A 20,151-nucleotide genomic window follows, 5' to 3' on the forward strand; every position below is an offset into this window, starting at 1 on the left:
GTTTTCACAAAATTCAGCCAGTTCTGTTCTCACAATTTAGCTAGCTTTGTTCACACAATTTAGCTAGCTGTGTTCACACAATTTGGCTAGCTCTGTTCACACAGTCCAGCTAGCTCTGTTCACACAATTCAGCTAGCTGTGTTCACACAATTTGGCTAGCTCTGTTCACACAATTTGGCTAGCTCTGTTCACACTATTCAGCTAGCTGTCTTTACAAAATTCAGCCAGCTCTGTTCTCACAATTCAGCTAGATCTGTTCAAACAATTCAGCGAGTTCTGCTCACACAGTCCAGCTGGCTCTGTTCACACAATTCATCTAACTGTGTTCACACAATTCATCTAACTGTGTTCACATAATTCGGCTAGCTCTGTTCACACTATTCAGCTAGCTGTGTTCACAAAATTCAGCCAGCTTTGTTCACATAATTCAGCTAGTTCTGTTCACACAATTCAGCTAGTTCTGTTCACACAATTCAGCTAGACCTGTTCAAACAATTCAGCTAGTGCTGTTCACCCAATTCAGCTAGTTCTGTTCACACAATTCAGCTAGTTCTGTTCACACAATTCAGCTAGATCTGTTCAAACAATTCAGCTAGCTCTGTTCACACAATTCAGGTAGCTGTGTTTACATAATTCAGCTAGTTCTGTTCACACAATTCACCTAGATCTGTTCAAATACTTCAGCTAGCTCTGTTCACACAATTCATCCAGCTGTGTTCACACAATTTAGCTAGTTCTGTTCACAATTCAGCGTGTTCTGTTCACACAATTCAGCTGGCTGTGTTCACGAAGTTCAGCCAGCTCTGTTCACACAATTTAGGAGGGTTCACTGACATTGTTCACAAATCGGGTAAGAACAAACATATACATATAACAGTTTGCTAATTTTCTCTATTTTCCTCTTAAGTCTTCGCTTTTTAGCTTTCTTTGTAACACTTTGATTTTGTTGTTGCTTTTATATATATATATACACATGTACAACCTGCTAATTAATTAAGGACAATTTTTGCATGTATTTACCCATAGGTATGGAGGTTGCCGCTAATTTACATAACAAGGCAAACTCGGTGACTGTTCTAGTAAGAGGAGAGGCCTGTCTAGCTGTGTTCGGACCAAAAATTTGTCCCATTATTCAAAAGGTAACAATTCCTAATTGTTGGTCACTTCTACCTCATGCAGTTCAAAAAAAAACTGGGTAGAAATTCATATGAAAGAACAATGTTAAACCTCAAGCATACATGCACTGTACAAGTACAAGGTCAAACCCCAAGCATACATGCACTGTACAAGGTTAAACCCCAAACGTAAATACAAGTACAATGTTAAACCCCAAGCATACATACACTGTACAAGAACAAGGTCAAACCACAAACATACATACACTGTACAAGTACAATGTTAAACCCCAAGCATACATACACTGTACAAGGTCAGATCCCAAGCATACATACACTATACAAGTACAATGTTAAACCTCAAACATACATACACTGTACAAGGTCAAACCCCAAGCATACATACACTGTACCAGTACAATGTTTAACAAAGCTTACATACACTGTACAAGTACAATGTTAAACCCCAAGCATACATACACTGTACAAGTACAGTGTTAAACCCCAAACATACATACACTGTGCAACTACAATGTTAAACCCCAAGCATACATACACTGTACAAGGTCAAACCCCAAACATGCATGCACTGTACAAGTACAAGGTCAAACCCCAAGCACACATACACTGTACAAGTACAATGTTAAACCCCAAGCATACATACACTGTACAAGTACAGTGTTAAACCCCAAGCATACATACACTGTACAAGGTCAAACCCCAAGCATACATACACTGTACAAGGTCAAACCCCAAACATGCATGTACTGTACAAGTACAAGGTCAAACCCCAAGCATACATACACTGTACAAGTACAATGTTAAACCCCAAGCATACATACACTGTACAACTACAATGTTAAACCCCAAGCACACATACACTGTACAAGTACAATTTTAAACCCCAAGCATACATACACTGTACAAGTACAAAGTCAAACCACAAACATACATACACTGTACAAGTACAAAGTCAAACCACAAACGTACATACACTGTACAAGGTCAAACCACAAATATACATACACTGTACAAGTACAAGGTCAAACCCCAAGCATACATACACTGTACAAGTACAATGTTAAACCCCAAGCATACATACACTGTACAAGTACAAAGTCAAACCACAAACATACATACACTGTCCAAGTACAATGTTAAACCCCAAGCATACATACACTGTACAAGTACAATGTTAAACCACAAACATACATACACTGTACAAGTACAATGTTAAACCCCAAGCATACATACACTGTACAAGTACAAGGTCAAACCCCAAGCATGCCTACACTGTACAAGTACAATGTTAAACCCCAAGCACACATACACTGTACAAGGTCAAACCCCAAGCATACATACACTGTACAAGTACAATGTTAAACCCCAAGCATACATACACTGTACAAGGTCAAATCCCAAGCATACATACACTGTACAAGTACAATGTTAAACCTCAAGCATGCATACACTGTACAAGGTCAAACCCCAAGCATACATACACTGTACAAGTACAATGTTAAACCCCAAGCATACATACACTGTACAAGTACAAGGTCAAACCCCAAGCACACATACACTGTATAAGTACAATGTTAAACCTCAAGCACACATACACTGTACAAGTACAATGTTACACCTCAAGCATACATACACTGTACAAGTACAAGGTCAAACCCCAAGCACACATACACTGTACAAGTACAATGTTAAACCTCAAGCATACATACACTGTACAAGTACAAGGACAAACCCCAAGCACAAATACACTGTACAAGTACAATGTTAAACCTCAAGCATACATACACTGTACAAGTACAAGGTCAAACCCCAAGCATACATACACTGTACAAGTTCAAGGTCAAACCCCAAGCACACATACACTGTACAAGTACAATGTTAAACCTCAAGCATACATACACTGTACAAGGTCAAACTCCAAGCATACATACACTGTATATGCATGCAAATAAATTTCTCAAACTTCCATTTTTAGGGGTGTAAAAATGGTTTTAAGGATCATGCTTCATTGGCCAGGAGATTTACTGTTGTATTTATAAATACATACACCTACATGTGCTTCTGTAAAATGAAAATATCAGCCAGTTTGCAGACTATACCGTCTTTGGCATATTGAAAGATTGTGGATGGATTGATTCATGGTTGAACATCACAAACATGGCAGCCAGAATATGATAAAAACCAGTTATCTCATGACATGTGATTGATTACATGTACATCCAACATGTCCAAAATAAGAGTAAACAGCAAACTAGCTAAAATCTAAGTTAAAATTCGAATTTTAATTGCATTGAAAGTATCATTAGATATTATTAATTTACAATTACCTTACACATATAAAGGTTTTATACATCTACCTTAAAAAAAATATTTTGGATATTTGGTGTCACCAGCAACACTGCATATTGTCACACATTGTGAAGTGTAGCCCCCATCAAAAACAAGAATAAATTTTGGAACGATGTGAACTATAGCTACTCAATGTTTACTGGGCCCACATGAGAGAGCTCTGAGCCTCTGATAATGACTGTGAAAGAGTGGAGGTACTCAGTGTTTACTGGGCCCACATAAGAGAGCACTGAGCCTCTGATAATGACTTTGAAAGAGTGGAGGTACTCATTGTTTACTGGGCCCACATGGGAGAGCTCTGAGCCTCTGATAATGACTGTGAAGGAGTGGCATAAATGACATTACCACACTAAATTCTAGCAGACATCTGACATTCCAAACTGTCATTCACCACATGCATGCATATATATCGGGTGGGCATAAAAAAATTGGGCCGTACTTTGACACTCAATATCTCTAAAACCCTCTTATGTCAGCTTCTAAAAATTTACACACTCAAAAGCCATTATGTCCTAAGTATGCAGACCAAATTTCAATTTAATTCTTTAAGATTTCTGTTCATGGGACCAAAATCGAAATAGAGTCAAAAATGTATGTTCCAGACATTTCTGAATGATGTTCTACCTTGTTTTACTTGAAAAGGCAATCAGTTCCTTGCCCGCCACACCATCTTGACTCAGCAAAACTTGTGCCTGTCTGGTAGAAGGGTTTCTCTGACACTAGAGCCAGACAATTTTTCCAGACGACGCTTGATTAACATGTGTCACACAGGTGCAGCTCACGCTTTACTCAAGACACTTAACAGGTGATGCAATGTGGGTTACCGAAGTGAGCATTTTTGAGGATGTGTTTTCATTTTCACCCTGTGAACAGACTACTCCAGCTATGACCTTGAAAATTGGTCAGTATATTAACAAAATCATGCCATTTCAATGTCTGAAGTTTGAAAGGGTTTGAACAAAGGATAATGGAGCAATGCAGCATCAAAGTACAGCCCATTTTTTTATGCCCACGTGGTATATATTATAAGGAAGTTTTTAGAAGATTGCCAGTTTTCAAATGGCAGTTTGTGTGCTAAATAGCTCACATGACATGTCTTCACATAATATGAAGGTTCTCCATGTGAGTTTCTGTAGTGGCTGTTTTCAGATGAATATTCTGTACTGAACTTAATTAAGCTGGTTAATTATAACATTTTGTCTTATAAGTTTGCCGTATTGCAGTTTATCTGATAAAAGGTGCTGTATTGCAGTTTGTTTGATAAAGGTGGCGCATGTATCCGACAGTTTTGTCTGATGAAGGTGGTATATTGCAGTTTCTCTGGTAAAGGTGCTGTATCTCTGTTTGTCTCCGTTTGATAAAGGTGTTGTTTTGCAGTTTATTTGATGAAGGTGCTGTACTGCAGTTTGTTTGATGAAGGTGCTGTACTGCAGTTTGTTTGGTGAAGGTGCTGTATTGCAGTCTGATGAAGGTCCTGTACTGTAGTTTGATTGATGAAGGTGCCGTATTGCAGTTTGTATAAGGAAAGTGTTGTATTGCAGTTTGCCTGATAAAAGTGCTGTATTGTAGTTTGATGAAAGTGCTGTATTGTAGTTGGTACGATAAAATGTGCTGTATTGTAGTTTGATGAAAGTGCTGTATTGTAGTTTGATGAAAGTGCTGTATTGTAGTTTGATGAAAGTGCTGTATAGTAGTTGGTACGATAAAATGTGCTGTATCGCAGTATCGCCTGATAAAGATGCTGTCTTGTAGTGTGTGTGACAAGAATGCATTTCAGCAGTTTGTCTGTTAAAAGTACTGCATTGGGGTTAAAAATGGTGTATTGTAGTTTTTGTGATGAAAGTGCTAGATTGCAATTTGTCTGATACAAATGCTGTATTGGAGCTTGTCTGATATAGGTGCCGTGTTGCAGTTTGTCTGACAAAAGTACTGTGTCAGAGTTTGTCTGATTGCAGTTTAATAATTGTCTGATGGATTGAATGTGCTGTATCACAGTTTGTCGGATAAAAGTGCTGTATTGGAGTTTGCCTGATATAGGTGCCGTGTTGCAGTTTGTCTGACAAAAGTGCTGTGTCAGAGTTTGTCTGATTGCAGTTTAATACTTGTCTGATGAATTGAATGTGCTGTATCACAGTTTGTCGGATAAAAGTGCTGTATTGGAGCTTGCCTGATATAGGTGCCATGTTGCAGTTTTGTCTGACAAAAGTACTGTGTCAGAGTTTGTCTGATTGCAGTTTAATACTTGTCTGATGAATTGAATGTGCTGTATCACAGTTCGTGGGATAAAAGTGCTGTATTGGAGCTTGCCTGATATAGGTGCCATGTTGCAGTTTGTCTGACAAAAGTGCTGTATCAGAGTATGTCTGATTGCAGTTTAATACTTGTCTGATGAATTGAATGTGCTGTATCACAGTTTGTCTGATGAATTGAAGGTGTTGTATAGGAGCTGCATGTACACATGACTTCTTCAACGTGATGTATTCTAGTTTGTATAAGAGTGAGTGAGTGCTTGGGGTTTAAACGTCGTACTCAACAATTTTTCAGTCATATGACGACGAAGGAATCCTTAGGGTGAATGTACGTGTAATGTGCCTCCTTGTAGCAGGACGGATTTCCACCGCTCTTTTATTTAGTGCTGCTTCACTGAGACGACTTACCGAAGGCAAGTAAGCCGCCCCGCCTGAGCCATTATACTGATACGGGTCAACCAGTCGTTGCACTATCCCCTTCATGCTGAACGCCAAGCGAGGAAGTTCCTCTTTTAAAGTCTTAGGTGTGACTCGATCAAGGATTGATCCCAGATATACTGGTCCCGAAGCGGACGCTCTACCAACTGTGCTATCCGGGCCGGTAGTTTGTATAAGATGCTGAATACACATGTATATGACATCTTGTGTATCGTGTATTCTTTTAGTATTATAAAAACTGTATAGGTGCTCCTTTAAAACAACAGTGTCAATTCACGGTGTATAATGTATTCTAACCTCAGTTTGATATTGTTTCCAGATGCATGAGGAGAAAGGAATAAAGTTTCATTTCAAGGCTGGTCTGTCCGAGATCGTGGGAGAGAATGGTCAGGTGAAGGAGGTGGTGCTGGACAACGGAACACGACTGCCAGCTGACCTTGTGGTCTTGGGAGTGGGTGAGTATGGTGCAGATGGATCATATGCAACACTGTCAAAAGCTGTCCTACATGTACAATGACATGAACCTGTGTCCTGTGGCCTTGTAGTCATTATGTTTATGTCACATCGGAATCAATGGCATCAATATCCAATAACCGGGAAAGGAATGCTAAAGTAAATGTTAGGGGTGGTATATCGGAAACTACTGCATGTATTGAGCTCAGCTTTTGCATACATCATAGGTCTGTCAGCAACCTGTGGATGGTCGTGGGTTGCCCCCGTGCTCTGCCAAACTTCCTCCCTCCATAATGCTGGCAGTCGGCGTATAAGTGAAATATTCTTGAGTACGGTGTAAAACACCAATCAAATAAATAAATAAATAAATTGAGCACGGCACAATTGATTTGGTGCTCTGCCCTGACTCTTAACCGCTTCATCTGCATTAATGTAAATTAGGTCAGTCTTTTTTTTGAAATACATACTAGGCTTTCAGTGGAAAAATATGTGATATGTATTGATCATGGTCATTTGTCATATTTGTTGTTCAAGGGGTGGCACCTGCGACAGAATTTGCTAAAGATTCTGGGTTGAACATGACCAAACAGGGCTTCATACAAGTGGACAAGGTCAGTATTCATTTAGTTCCTAAGGATTCACTGGGAACCTGTCATTAGTGGCAAATAGAATTCACCGGGAACCTGTCATTAGTGGCAAATAGGATTCAGTGGGAACCTGGCATTAGTGGCAAATTGGATTCACTGGGAACCTGTCATTAGTCACAAATAGGATTCACTGGGAACCTGTCATTAGTGGCAAATAGGATTCAGTGGGAACCTGGCATTAGTGGCAAATTGGATTCACTGGGAACCTGTCATTAGTCACAAATAGGATTCACTGGGAACCTGTCATTAGTGGCAAATAGGATTAACTTTGAACCTGTCATTAGTGTAATGACCCAAGAGTCTCTCACCAATGCGGTCGCTGTGAGTTCAAATCCAGCTCATGCTGGCTTCCTCTCCGGCCATACATGGGATCGTCTCTCAGCAACCTGCGGATGGTCGTGGGTTTCCCCCGGGCTCTGCCCGGTTTCCACCCACCATAATGCTGACCGCCATTGTATAAGTGAAATATTTTTGAGTACGGCGTAAAACACCAATCAAATAAATAAACCTTTGGCTGAGTGGTTAACATGCTAGCAAAGGACAGTAACTCAGGACCCCCTCAAGAATTCATGCTGACTTCCTTGTCTTACATGTAAGACTTCTGGTCTTACATGTATGTCGGGGGTCTGCCAGTTGATGGTTTTGGGTTTCCCCCCGGGCTCTGCTCGATTTCCTCCGACTGGTGTGAAATATTTTTGACGCATTTATGGCGTAAACACCAATATTTATTGATTTACATGATTGGTGTTTTACGCCGTACTCAACAATATTTAACTCATACGACGGCGGCCAGTATTATGGTGGGTGGAAACCCAGGCACAGCCCGGGGGAAACCCAGGACCATCCGCAGGTGAATACCAATAAACTAAATAAATAAATATGTGTACGTGGTATAAAACCTATTGGTATACGTATGTAATAAAACATACATCTAATAATTTTCTGCAAAACTGACCTTTTGTTTAACTTGAATACACGTAACTCTTGAGTACAGTCTTAACATCAATCCAGTAATGTTAGGGAGAAATAAATATTAAGTATTATATATACTCTCCTGAGGATGACTTCATTTAAGTTGAAATATTGAGATCATCAAAATGAATTCCACGGAGTCACTTTTCCTTATTTATTGTGCTGAATTGTTCAGTGGATTAACTAAACGTTAAGTAACTTTGATATAAATGTTTAACAATTTGTGAATGTGGAATTTGTGAAAATCAAATTTAATGGTTTAAAACTTAATGACACTTTATAAATCAGTTTTGCCATATAACTTTGTTGTTGCCCTGTGGCGTAGGATTAACCTGAAGAAGCATTACTTTTTGGGGGGGGGGGGGGCAGATTTTTTGCAAAAAAGTCCATATTTGCTAATCAAACTAAATTTTCTCTATTGCCAAGAACAGCTCAAATTGTTGTTTTTCAGAAAATATCTGAAATTCTGGTTCTATTTATAGTGTTAAAATGATTCTACAGTTTGGAATAGATATAAAACAGGTCATATTATAAATTTCATGAACTTTATTACTGGTTCTGAACAGTAAATGTGACACATGCACAGATTACTGGTTTTCACCTAAAGATCGGTATATACAAATGCACTTTCAGAAGCACATCATGGTCTTAAAATGATACTTTTGAGGCCACTCTCGAGTTTTTCTGATAAGAAATTAATGAAGCTTCCCCAAAAAAACCTCTTAAACTTGTCCTATTTTAGAGATGGATGAATCAGCAAGAGCATGTTAAAATGTGTCACTTCAAAAATGCGGGAGATCCAGGGTCAATCCTGGGTCGAGTCACACCTAAGATTTTAAAAGAGGAAGTTGCAGTTCCCTTGCTTGGCATTTAAAATGAAGGGGATAGTGCAACGACTGGTTGGCCCGTATCAGTATAATGGCTCGGGCGGGACGGCTTACTTACCTTTGGTAAGTCGCCTCAGTGAAGCGACACTAAATAAAAGAGCGGTGGAACTCCTGTCCTGCAACAAAGAGGCACATTACATGCACTCTAAGGATTCCTTTCTCGTCATATGACTGAAAACCTGTCAAGTACGACGTTAAACCCCAAGTACTCACTCTTTAGATGTGACTTCTGAAAAACAGTGTGGCCAGAATGTGAAACTTTAGTTATCACTTGACATATTAGACAAACAAGAAAGTCTTAATATCTGAAACCAGATTTATCAATTCCTGCTGATGTACAAGCATACTCCATAGTTTGAGACACATCCTGTTGTAAGAAATTTAATGTTGTGAGTTGTTGTTTTTTGGGGGGTTTTTTTTGCCAGAAAATGAAGACCAATCTGCCAGACGTGCTTGCTGCAGGAGACATCGTGGAGTTTCCGCTGTTCACAGTTAATGATGAGAAGGTCAACATTGGCCATTGGCAGATGGCTCATCACCATGGTAATCAGATTGTCTCGAATTGTGATACCATTGGATATAAACCAAATCGGGGTTTTAAGTACACATTCCTTTCAGTGATAAAAGTGTGACTTTGCACAGTTTTAGTTTAGATATCGCTTTTGTTTTCACATTTTGTGATATTATACACCCTTAGGCCATGAAGGGGAAAAGGAAACATTTGTTTCATGACGTTCCAATCTGAGCTCCACTGTATGTCATAATGCATGTTCCGGCCGTACGTGAGAAGGTCTGTCAGCAACCTGCGAATGGTCGTGGGTTTCCCCCGGGCTCTGCCCGGTTTCCACCCACCATAATGCTGGCAGCCATCGTATAAGTGAAATATTCTTTAGTACGGCGTAAAACACCAATCAAGCAAATAAATAAATAATAACATAATGCATGTACAGTAAAACTTCCAAAAATTTCACTGCTCACGTTCGTCATGGCGCCTGATTGGCAATAACCAGTTGATGACTCAGGTCACTTTTTGCGCAGTCTAATGATTGTTCGAGACCCACTAGAAAATGATGTGCTAGCCTGTACCTGACAGGTAGTAAAGTTCATCAGTAACTTGCCAAAAGTGGGTGGTTTTCCACTCATACTCTACATGATTTTAGACACCCACAAAATGAAGTGACCTCCATTGTTTATGTGAACAATTCCTGAGTGTGGCATTGTTCAAACAGCAATGAAATACATAAATTACAGTAAATACATCAGTCAGATCCAGCACCTGTCAACTTACAATGTTACATTGGAAAGTTTGTGAGATACATTTACATGTACCTTATTAGACGCGGCTGTTTTTGAGAGCTTTATGATACAAGTTAATAGGATACTACAGTTCATTGCATGTTCAAAATTCTGGACCCTGTTCGTCATTTTGACACATCTATAGCTGCCATTGAATTAGCAAGTAATATAAGCCGAGTTATTTAGGAAGAGAGATTGAAATAGACAAAGCCGTGTTAAAGCAACCAGAAACATGATGTCATGTCATGTACATGTATGCGCCACTCATGTATATGGTTAAAAGGCAAAACAGGGTTAGGGTGAAACACTGCGTCTTTGGGTTATAGAAAGTACTTGTGCCTGATTGGTTAAATTTGATCACATGGCAGTCTTTCAGTTGTCTCAACATGCGGGTTTTCCTTACTTTAAACTGCAATGTCTGGGGTGTGCTGACCGGCCCAGATAGCACAGTTGGTAGAGCGTCCCGCTTCGGGACCAGTAGATCCAGGATCAATCCTGGATCGAGTCACACCTCAGACTTTAAAAGAGGAAGTTGTAACTTCCTCGCGTTCAGCATAAAGGGGATAGTGTAACAACTGATTGACCCATATCAGTATAATGGCTCGGGCAGGGCGGCTTACTTGCCTTCAGTAAGGCATCTCAGTGAAGCAGTACTTAGATAAAAGAGTGGTGGAACTCTGTCCTGCAACAAGGAGGCACATTACACGAACATGCACCCTAAGGATTCCTTCGTCGTCATATGACTGAAAAATTGTTGAGTACGACGTTAAACCCCAATCACTCACTCACTCACTCTGGGTTGTGCAACAAAAATAAAAAAAGTGAAGCTGTTTAAACTTCCTTATGATACTGTTTCGATAAATGTATACATTTGCTCCAGTTTTTGTCTTTTCTTTTAATAAATGGATACAAATCCTTAAACCATATGGATTCAACCAAACCATATGTCACAATGACTATCGACCATCATTTGAGTGGAGGCATCTGTGGAAGGATACATGTGTGTTCTGTATCCAGTTGAATTCAGCATGAAATGATTATGGCTATGTGATTGGTCAGAACCATTTTGTCTCCTTAACAGGCCGTATTGCTGCCTATACCATCCTGGGTAAATTGGAGGAGCTTCATAGCGTCCCGTATTTCTGGACGGTGCAGTACGGCAAGAGCATACGCTACACAGGTCAGTGGGCTCTGTATAAACTATTAAAACCAGTTGTCCATGTGTCACTGTTAGTTTTTATTTCCATTATTTACATTGTATTTGTTTTATTACTTTTTACATTAGTGTTAGGGTGACGTAAGTGAAAAACTTAATGTAATAAATAAATAAGTGATTCATGGACAACAGATGCAACAGTTTTCGATAACAGTCCTTGAGTCTGTACTCTTCAGTAAACATAGTTTTATGCGTGTCATATCTTGTGTTTAGGGGACTCCGTGGCTCAGTTGGTTAGCACGCTAGTGCAGCGTAATGACCCAGGAGCGTCTCATCAATGCAGTCGGTGTGAGTTCAAGTCCAGCCCATTCTGACTTCCTCTCCTGTATGCGGGAAGGTCTGTCAGCAACCTGCAGATGGTCGCATTTTCCCAGCCCGGTTTCCTCCCACCATAATGCTGGCTGTCGTCGTATAAGTGAAATATTCTTGAGTACGCCATAAAACACTAATGAAATAAATAAATATCTTGTGTTTAACATTTTTATTCGTGCTTTGTGCATTATTATGTTGCCCTTGTGATGACAGATAGAAATATATATTATACAGGGATAGAATACACACAGATAAGTGTCTCTATCTTAAATATTCTCAACCTCTAACCATATACCTCAAAGGAATTAAAGCATCTATTCAAATGATTAAATCATTAGAGACTTAGGAGATTGGCAGTTTCAGTTGCTTTGAGTTGTGATAGCATGAAATGATAATGCCTGCCTCCATTAGAAAAGTTTAATCCACCCTATTTAATTTTTTTAAAAATCCAAATTTTTTTTTGGTACAAAAAGTATAGCTTTCCATTTAATATGAAGTGTGTCTTATCTAAACCTGTCTTTTATCTTTTTACTACAGTTTGGAAGTTTAGTGTACCAAGTGTCATAGCACTAATCAAGATCAACACTATAAATATTCAGCAAAGTGATGCACTTGCATATTGAGGATGGTGAAGTAGTTGAAAAGCAAGAGCTATAAAACCTCAAGTTTTTTTTTTATTAGTGTTGACTTGCAGAGTTTTCTCCCTTGTCAATATAGCTGGGACGGTGGGTGGGGGGGGGGGGGGGGATGTCAAGAAGTAATTTTTTTCATTTAGTAGCATAGCATTTTGCCATCATTGTACTGTCTGCAGTTCTCTTATCTTTGTGGGGTTTTTTTTGACTTCTGTTCCAGGTTATGGCCCAGGGTATGACGACATCATTATCCATGGTAACCCAGATGAGCTGAAATTCGTGGCATATTACACAAAGTACGTATATATTAACGTCAAAGTGGAGTAAGCCAAAAATCCACTCTGTTTTGTGTGTCATTCATGTAGTCATATGATTGAATTGTTTTCATTTTGAGGGACTTTTATCTTCAGTGCATTACGGACTAAATACATATATGTAAGTATCATGTACATGTTAGTGACCCACCATAAGTTAAGTGCACTGTTGTGTGTAGTGCCATCGTGAAATAAGTTAAGTGAGGCATTGTGACATACTGCATGTCTTTTCCGAAGGGGGTTTGTCAGCTACTGGCCACAAACTGGTGGTTGTTTTATTTTACAGTCCACTTCCCTGCATCCTTGAAATTCACCACTGTCGTGGGTCAAATTAGCACATGTAAACATGCCTCGGGTGTGTTAAGTTTCTTCAGGGCAAGAGATTTTAGTTGATTCCTGTGATGGCGTATGTGATTTTTTTTGTGGTTACCACTGGGGAAAGGGGTCAAAAAGTTCATTTTGACCACAGACTGTTATTGTAATTGAAGTATTTTTGAAAAGAAAGATTCCTCCCCCAGGCTTTGCCCGGTTTCCACCCACCATAATGCTGGCCACCATCGTACAAGTGAAATATTCTTGAGTACGGAGTAAAACACCAATGAAATAAGTAAAGAAATAAAACAGAATCCAATATATATTGTTGTATTAAATATTGTTTTATTAAATATTGTTTTATTAAATATTGTTGTGGTTACCAGGGGTGAAAAGGTTGTGGCAGCAGCCAGTCTGAACTTTGACCCTATTGTGTCAGAGGTGGCTGAGGCCCTGAATACAGGCCGTGAAATCAAGAAAGAAGAAGTCAGGTTTGTAAAAAACTTTTTAGAATCTTTTGAAGTTTTTAAGTAAAGTATTTAAAGCTTTTAACGTGGGTTTTATTTTCTAGTGATGACTTGATATTGATGATGATTTTGAAAACATGAAGTCAGGTTTGCATATTGATGATGATTTTGTATAGATGAAGTCAGGCTGTGCAGTATACTGATGATGATTTTAAAATCATTAAGCCAGGATTGTAAATTGCTGTTGACTTTGAAAAAATCAAATCAGGTTTTGCAAGCCTGTGATTTCTACATGAATATATGGTGACCACCTTAATGGAATTTTCTTCAAATTTTTCAAAATCATTCCAGTCACAAACTGGCAAACCAAAAGCAGACATATGGCCTCCATATGCAAAAAAGTAAACTGCTAATTGAACAACAGCTTTTATCGTGGCTTGTACTGCAGATAAAACTCTGTCTGTTCACAGAAATGATCCAAGAGGCTGGGTTTCCAAACAGTGAAGGTGGGGCATTCTGTCGTAACAAGCATCTATAGAGACTTAGAGACTATAGAGACCGTGGGGTAATGAGTTTAGCGTGCAGTGGGCAGAAGTCTTAAGACAAGCTTTTCTTGCCACATAAATATAAAAGGTTTGCAAACAGTGCTTCAAATAGTTCCAGGATTTACCGTAAAATATGTGGAGTTACAATTCATGTCCAGCAAACTTCACATCAGGATTTTTTGTGCCCTGATGAGGGGCATTGTTACTTTCAGTTTTCAAATTGCGATTTAAATGTTAAAAAGTAGCTAGTTTTTCATTTTGTAAAACTCATCAAGTGTTATACCCTTTGTCTTTGGGTATAAATTTTGTATCTATTCAAAGACTTGCAATCACATGTACCATTTTCCATGCCTTATAGAACATATATTCAGTTTTGGATTTGTTTCTTGGTGGGGATACCTTTTAAAAAAGGAAATGTGCTTTTCTTGTCGTTCAGCTAAATATAATTTATAAACAGTGTGTGCAGCATAATATTAAAATTGAAAAGTTAATTTTTTGTGTGTACTTCTGATGGTTTTTGCACAATTTCTTCAGTATAGTGCAAGCATGTAATTGTAGCTGTCCATACTGAGTGTTGAGGAGGTTTGAAACGTAGTTGATATAGATTTATGCAAGTGATTTTCAAATTAAAATTAGAAAGATGATTTATTCTTTTATATAAAGTTTGCGAACATGTGCTGAGCTGACTTGATTGACCTGGCTTTTCACATATTAGGAGAGCACCTCATGAATATTGATCATTTGTTATTAAAATATATAATTATTTTTATTATGTTAAGTTTATTATATTTAACAATAAGAAAAATGACCAAAAACTGCTATGCATGTGCATTTAAAGAGTGCACCTCCACAATTTAGGTCAAGAAGAATAGCAACCCAAACTACAACTTCCCATAAAGCTGCTTGTTCATAGTTGAAAATGAGAATGTAAAAACTACAGGAGCTGAATTGGCCAACTTAGTACATGTAGTTTCACTTATTATCAGTTTGTTACATAACATTTCCATCGAAAAATGGTCAGACCCCAGTGGCATGAACCACACTTAGCTACTTAGCTCAAGGGCTGCTTAACGCTTCATGATTGATTTATTTATTTATTCGATTGGTGTTTTACGCCGTACTCAAGAATATTTCACTTATACGACGGCGGCCAGCATTATAGTGGGAGGAAACCAGGCAGAGCCAGTGAGAAACCCACGACAGAATATGTCATTGTTATAACATTATCATAGTGACAAGTATGAGTAAACTGTTAAGGTCAAATCCAATTGTTTCTTTGTACATCTGTTTTTCACTACAGGATTTAGAGTTGTCGGCTTTATTTGAACTTCCATATACATGTATGCAAATGTAGATACCAGCTTCGCGGAATGACGGTAAATCGGCGGTATTTCAGTCAGAGCGTATCAAAAGTGAAAAGCATGCACCAGAGCAAGTGTTAACAATCATGTTTTTTCCACCGTTGAATCTTCAATGCTGATTGACGAATCTTCTGTAGATACTTTTTCTCTTGCTTCCTTAACTATGCGGAATACACTTTTTGTGAATGTTGTACAGGTTTGTGGTTTTCTGTACTACCCATAATGGATACGCAACACTCTCCTTGTGGGGGGTTTTAATATATAAATTTATGTATTTTTTGTTTGCTTTTGTGGAAATACAGAACATGCCGAAGCTGCGGAGAGTGTTTGTTTTTTGCTGTATTTATTTTGGCGTCAAAAGTTGTTGATGGATTTTAGTTGAATTGTTGACATCCCTCCACATATATTTTCCACTTATATGATTCACCTGCCCTGTAGAAAAAAGATCAGAATTCCTGAAAATAGTTTTCCACTATTCATTTAATTCAACTGAATGCGTTCCAAATTGATTTATTTGAAAATCTTTGTCCGACCAATTGCCTTAAAGCAAATATCATTAGACAATCAAGTACATGTGTTAAGTACATGCCTATGGACATGTCTTGATTTCCAATTATCAAAGGCAGATGTAACTTTTTTTAGAGTTTTGTCATGAGAAAAAAAACGAGGATAATTCTAAATCAAATAGTCATTGCATATGGAAATATTAGTAAGTTCAGGAAGCTGGAAAGCCTTAGAGAATTTCGGCGAAAACATCATTAGAGATCTGGATTAAACTTTTGCGCAAGGCAGGTAAAATAGTAACGGAAAGAATATACCATCAGCTGTTCCTACTGCAGGAAGAATGCAAAAAAAAAAAAAAAAAAAAAAAATACCGTAACAAGGCAGGAACGCTTCTATGAAATGGGAGTAACTTTATGGTATTATTTTGAGCTGTATATACCTGGCAACTTGCCAGTCTTTGGTATGACCCGACCCTGGTTTGATCCCAGATCTCTCCATTTTGAGGCAGACGCTCTAACCATTAAGCCACCGAATGAAGATCACTCATTATCCACTGGTATGGCGTGCAAGTCACACATGGGAAAGTCTGTCAGTAACTTGCCAAAGGTTTTTCGCTTAATACCTCGGGGAAATCCGGTTTCGTCAACCCATATAACTGACTAGCATCGTTTAAGTGAAAAATTCCTGAAATGTCATTAAACAACTACAACAAGTAAATTAGCCATATGGAAGAAGAGGGGTGCAAATATAAATGTGTTGGGAATTACACGCCCCTAGCACCATGGCTTAAGCTGAATTACGTAACAAAAAATGCGGTGATGTAAGTTGCAATTTATTAGACATCACTGGTCCAGAATTACTCAAACTGCTGGGTTGTCATCACGTTTAACGTAAAACAACATTAAAACAATAACATTAACACAATAACATTAAGACCCGCTTTCTCTATATCCATATGGATGGGCATCGCCGCATTACAATCACCAGTATACTTAGAAGCGCAGTGCTTACAGCTTAACAGTTACAATGTATTCAGCTATTTAAACAAACGTTGTGTTGATCATGACTGGAGGGTGTTCACATTAACGAAGCATACTTTGCCCGGTGGACGGATTCTGATCTCTACTCATATCGTATTTCCTAATCGATTGTGAGTTCTGCCATTAAGGCCTTAGACAAACTCCACATACTAAATACACACCACAACGTCGGCAGCATTTGTATGTGCGTGTTTTTCCACAGATAAACTACGTCAAAACAAAAGACTTTGTCAGTTTGCCCAAAATGGGGTTTTCTAAATCGCTTCCTTGATCCTATCCTCTATAACCTTTAATTGGCTGAAAGTCACAGGAGCAATGCCGCAGGCAAGCGGAAGTCCATTCTGCTTTCGCAAATTGCTCACAGGCCCATGGTGTTTATACATCATATTGAGAGGTCTAAATGCTGATCACATGTGTCAATAGCTGGCATTCACAATGGCATTAACAGTCAATGTTATATACCTGCAGTTCAATTTGTCCTCCCACCATACTGCTGGCCGCCGTCGTAAAAGTGAAGTATATTCTTAAGTACGGGGTAAAACAGGAATCAAATAAATAAATATATAGTTCCACTTGGTTGCAACGTTATGAACTCACAGCGAATTGTTTATCTATAACCAACCATCTATCCATTTACAATTCATTACTCATGTTAAAACGAATCCTTTGGATTGATTTCATTCCACAGTTTTTCATTGTGCTCCGGAGCCTTCCAAACAATGATCGATCGACGGTGCTATTTCATATACATACTTTTTGATTTTATTCCACAGTTTTTCATTGTGCTCTGGAGCCTTCCAGACAATGGTCGACGGTGTTATCATATACATACATACATATATATACATACATATATATATATATATATATATATATATATATATATATATATATATATATATATATATATATATATATATATATATATATATATACACGTGGAAAAGATTGCCAGTATAATCCCTAAGATCGGTGGTTTACTTCAGGAAATCCAGGTTCCACCACCCATGCTGTAATGGCCGCCATGATATCTGTGAAAAATGTTTGAGTATGGTGTCAAACAATCTTCACTCAATCCATCAACTTTACTGTACAGAATACACTCTTGTATACTTAATTGTATAGACCGGTTCGGTGGTCTAATGGTTAGACCTTTCGCCTCAAAGTCGGGAGACGAAGGATCAAACCCGGGTCGGGCCATACCAAAGGCTTGAAAGATGATTCTTATAGCCTTGCTTGGTGCTCAGCACTAAAATAGAGCAAGGAAACATGACTGGTTTGTCCGGTGTCAGTCTATTGTAATGTGACTGTGTAGGGTGTCATGTCTGGTGTCTTCGGCATGATACATCAGTGGCAGCAGCACTTTCATTCCAGTGGCATGGACTCGCCCTGTCACAAGAAGATACAGTACATGTACACGCAACTAATGACCCCCCGTACACACACCTAATGACTGAATCTTTTAAAACACGACTTAAAACCCAAAGTATACCCACATACCCACATACGTACATACATACATACATACGTACATACATCCATCCATCCATACATCCAGACAGACAGACAGACAGACATACAGACAGACATACAGAAATACATACATACATACATAATGGCTCAGTATAATGGCTCGGGCGTGGCGTCTTAGTTCGGTAAGTCGTCTCAGTGAAGCAGCACTAGATAAAACAGCGTTGGAAATCCTTGCTGCAACAAAGAGGTAAATTACATACACCCGAAGGATTCCTTCGTTGTCATATGGCTGAAAAATTGTTGAGTACGATGTTAAACCCCAATCACTCACTCACTCACTCACTCACTCTAAATCCTGTCAAAGCAGTATCCTGTATCTCAGGAAATATCTGAAACAATTAGAAAAATGGATCCCGATAAAGGCTTATCTTTTCAGTGCAAATATTCATTCCAAATGCAGCTTACCTCCTGCCAGCAACAAGAAGCTGACAGAAATTGTTTCCATGACAACCAAACGCCTGGATTAATGTACCGAAAACACGATCGTTACCTGAAAGTGTTCTTGGATGTAATTTTTGTATGTAATGACCTAAGCAAAAATATATTTATCTACACAGAAGTCACATTTTCAAGTTTTAGATGTTCACGTACAAGCAAGCTTAAAAGCAAATCTATATTTAACTCGATTTTACACGAAATGTATATGATACTATATATCACTCTACATTGCTAGTTCTTTTTATTTTCATTGGTTAAAGCCCGCACCCACAAAATTTTCGCATGTATTTATTTATTTATTTATTTGATTGGTGTTTTACGCCGTACTCAAGAATATTTCATTTATACGACGACGACCAGCATTATGGTGGGAGGAAACCGGACAGAGGCCTTTGAAAACCCAGGACCATCCGCAGGTTGCTGGAAGACCTTCTCACCTACGGTTTTCGCGTATACTGTTGGGTTGCATGGGTGTACGGAACAGGAGTGGCCAAGGGAAACCGTGTGATGTAAAGATATGCACATTATGTGTGACTAAAACAAGTGGTCATCGACAAACCTTAGACTCCACGCAGTCAAGAGAGCTTCGTCGACAGCTAATTGTCACCTAGGCAACCATTATCAGTAGAGAGCAGGAAAATGTACAAATTCCGTGACCAAAGCTGAGATTGAAACGCCTTTGTCATGTGACTCACGTTGGGTGTCGCGCACTTAGCACTATGTCACTTCCCCTCCCCCGCTGTTCATTTTATGCGAAATTCCGTGTGATCGATACCGGTCACGAAAAATGGCTAAGTTTAAGTTAAATTGTTAACAATATGATTAAAAACGCACAGCATAGAGAGTAAAACCAGAGCAGCGACGACAATATAGTAGCTGGCAAAGGGTAACGCGCAACCGGTGAAACACGGACTCCTGTCAATTTACCTCAGTCAGGGTTTTATTTTAACTGTTCATGTAAATGCATAAATAGTAGCAATCTACACGCTCCGTACCACCGTAGGTTAAGCAAAATTAGGTAAAAAAAAATGCAGTGATGTTTGCAATTTA

The 20,151-nt window shown here is 38.7% G+C and overlaps 1 protein-coding gene across 1 annotated transcript in view; it reads left to right on the forward strand.

The window, feature by feature from the left end:
* LOC135476275 (apoptosis-inducing factor 3-like) overlaps positions 1-14,224 on the forward strand; it is a 54,010-nt gene extending 39,786 nt beyond the window's left edge. Inside the window, exons 11-17 of the mRNA XM_064756255.1 lie at positions 6,492-6,627; positions 7,160-7,236; positions 9,557-9,674; positions 11,509-11,607; positions 12,808-12,883; positions 13,600-13,704; positions 14,151-14,224. Coding sequence (XP_064612325.1) covers positions 6,492-6,627; positions 7,160-7,236; positions 9,557-9,674; positions 11,509-11,607; positions 12,808-12,883; positions 13,600-13,704; positions 14,151-14,184 — 645 coding nt within the window. The 3' untranslated portion in view covers positions 14,185-14,224. The remainder of the gene's footprint in view (positions 1-6,491; positions 6,628-7,159; positions 7,237-9,556; positions 9,675-11,508; positions 11,608-12,807; positions 12,884-13,599; positions 13,705-14,150) is intronic.
* Positions 14,225-20,151: the final 5,927 nt, after the last annotated feature.

The sequence above is a fragment of the Liolophura sinensis genome, chromosome 10 (genome assembly GCF_032854445.1).
Source record: "Liolophura sinensis isolate JHLJ2023 chromosome 10, CUHK_Ljap_v2, whole genome shotgun sequence".
Taxonomy (NCBI): domain Eukaryota; kingdom Metazoa; phylum Mollusca; class Polyplacophora; order Chitonida; family Chitonidae; genus Liolophura; species Liolophura sinensis.